Source organism: Acyrthosiphon pisum, chromosome X (assembly GCF_005508785.2).
Source record: "Acyrthosiphon pisum isolate AL4f chromosome X, pea_aphid_22Mar2018_4r6ur, whole genome shotgun sequence".
Taxonomy (NCBI): domain Eukaryota; kingdom Metazoa; phylum Arthropoda; class Insecta; order Hemiptera; family Aphididae; genus Acyrthosiphon; species Acyrthosiphon pisum.
In genome coordinates this window covers 11,363,265-11,365,528 of record NC_042493.1, presented here as the reverse complement: position 1 = coordinate 11,365,528, position 2,264 = coordinate 11,363,265, and the positions used below count along the sequence as shown (strand labels likewise).

At 36.5% G+C, this 2,264-nt stretch overlaps 1 protein-coding gene across 1 annotated transcript in view; it reads right to left on the bottom strand.

Annotated features, from left to right (window-relative positions):
* Window positions 1-2,025, bottom strand: part of LOC100169237 (phenoloxidase-activating factor 2) — a 7,480-nt gene extending 5,455 nt beyond the window's left edge. Inside the window, exons 1-3 of the mRNA XM_001945535.5 lie at window positions 1,474-2,025; window positions 1,004-1,143; window positions 754-910 (exon numbers count right to left, since the gene is read on the bottom strand). Coding sequence (XP_001945570.2) covers window positions 754-910; window positions 1,004-1,143; window positions 1,474-1,694 — 518 coding nt within the window. The 5' untranslated portion in view covers window positions 1,695-2,025. The remainder of the gene's footprint in view (window positions 1-753; window positions 911-1,003; window positions 1,144-1,473) is intronic.
* Window positions 2,026-2,264: the final 239 nt, after the last annotated feature.

Below are 2,264 nucleotides of genomic sequence, written 5' to 3'. Positions count from 1 at the left end.
GGAATTTGGGAGATAATATCAAAAATTTGGGAAAGTTGATTTCAAGTAGACTTGATGATGAATTTAAATCTGTTTCAGAATTCTTATCACTTCATTAGATTTATTGGTATGTTTGGCAAAAAACACGTCAAAATACTATGTCACTCGTGTGTTAGACGAAAACAGAAAATCACGGTATCGAATCCCCTTACTCAAATATTAATTATTTTATACCGTTTAACAAGTGCACTATAGTAGTAGGACTTGTCGTGGCTTCTCACTCCAGAAGGACCATATTCATTGGTCATTGACCTCAGTGTTCATACTATATTTTTAGGTACTATACCGTCTTATATCCCTTACCTTCCATTTTCTATAATTACTACTTTTCATTGTCCATTTATATTTTCGTATTTTTATTTTATTACATAGGTTTGTAGGTATAGAAATGATTAATGAAGATTACACGTCATCAACTTAAAACTTCAGAAAACAGTTTTCATCAATCATTTTTGTTAAAGTATTTGAATTTGACTGACATTTTCATTTAAAAAAACCACCCCACTTTGGTTAACGACAAATTGCTCCGAAGTGATTTTAGGAAAAAACAACAATTAGGTATGAAAATGAAAATAATAAATAATATTTTCATGAAACATAAAAAAAATAATAGTTTATGAAAAAAAAAAATTAATTCCTATAACTTATAGGGGTTTAGATGTCTACTTTAGTATTTTAATTATAAAAAAAAAAATAGCAAAATTAATTAAGTACCTGACGCAGTGTGCCGCAGTTAAAACGACTCGTGGATGTATTAATGAACCACCACAAACAAAAACATTTTCAGTTGTAATACCAGTCTCGTGATTTATATCTGTTTTCAAAATAGCAACCATCCACGGAAATTGACCAAAATGTGTGTTTGAGTTATCTGTTAATATAAAACGAAAAACAAAAATGTACTTATTTTATTCGAAAAAATTATCTTTGTGTTGTTTAAATTTTAAATAAATAGTAAAAGTACCTTCGAAATTAATAATACGGGGTCTTATATTATCAGAATTGATGGTATTTGGTGGTGAAATACCAATGCCACAACTACGAACATTGTTATTGACATATTCATTTATGCAGCATACTTTATTGCTGCTGCAACTGCCTTCGCTAGACATATAAATAAAAAGTAGAAACATTATTATAATTTATAAGCTGAAATGTGGCCTGAATTAACTAATTGGGCTGTCATTATAATATAGTAAGCTATTCTTATAACCTAATTATTACCAAAAGTAGCAGCTATGAAATAAAATGTACCTCTGGACTCAGGTCTAAGAACCCAAAAATCCGCAATGAAAAGCTCGACACAAGCCAAACTTGTTTGAACTTGGCTCCCCATTAGCACCCTCTCCACCTCACGACCAAGGTCACGCCACTACACCCCGGTTTACCCCAACACGTACTATATAATAATATGCACGTAATCGTTACACCTACCTAGAGGTTACGTTGACGGTATTGTTCGACCAACACAGGTTGAACGGCACGCACTTACAATGCTGGCCGTCGATCGAGATCGTCGCGTCGCCGTCGGACTTAGGGGCGGCGATCGTCGGGCGGACGGCGATCACGACGACGACAACGACGGCCAAAGCGACGACCAAGGCGATGATCGTATGCAGCGACAACGTACAGCGGAGGTTCAACGAAGGCCACATGGCGATAAGAGCGGCCGCGGGAACAGGCAAACGACGACGATTATTATTTACGAAAAAAATAATTCAGACGGCATGCTGCTGCAACGGTCGGAGAATCCGAAAAGGCCGGCGCTGATCGTCGGGTAAAAACCAACGAAAGACTTCTGGTCAAAGGTTGAGAGGACGACGGGAAAACTGTGGACCTTTGCGAAGCGCATGCACGCTTGCACTGCCTCGTCACGGTATTATAGCGTTCGATATACCACTCGATTGAAAAAAAAACTGCTTTTGTGAAGGTGGTCGCGTCTCGCCAATCGCGTTTCGTTATTGTTGCTTATTAGGTACCTATTTTAAATTGCCATACGAGTTACGCGGGATTTACCATCTCCGCTCTAGGTCCTACGCAAAAGTAATAATGTTATATTAATATTGTACCTACTACGCTGGGTTATTATACGCATTCCGCGAAAATACTATCGCCAATAGACCGTTGTTTATAAGTTACATAAGTTAATACTTAATAACATTAATAATCACTAATTAGTGTGCGATCTGATTAATGATAATCTGAATTCGTAGATTATATTGGAG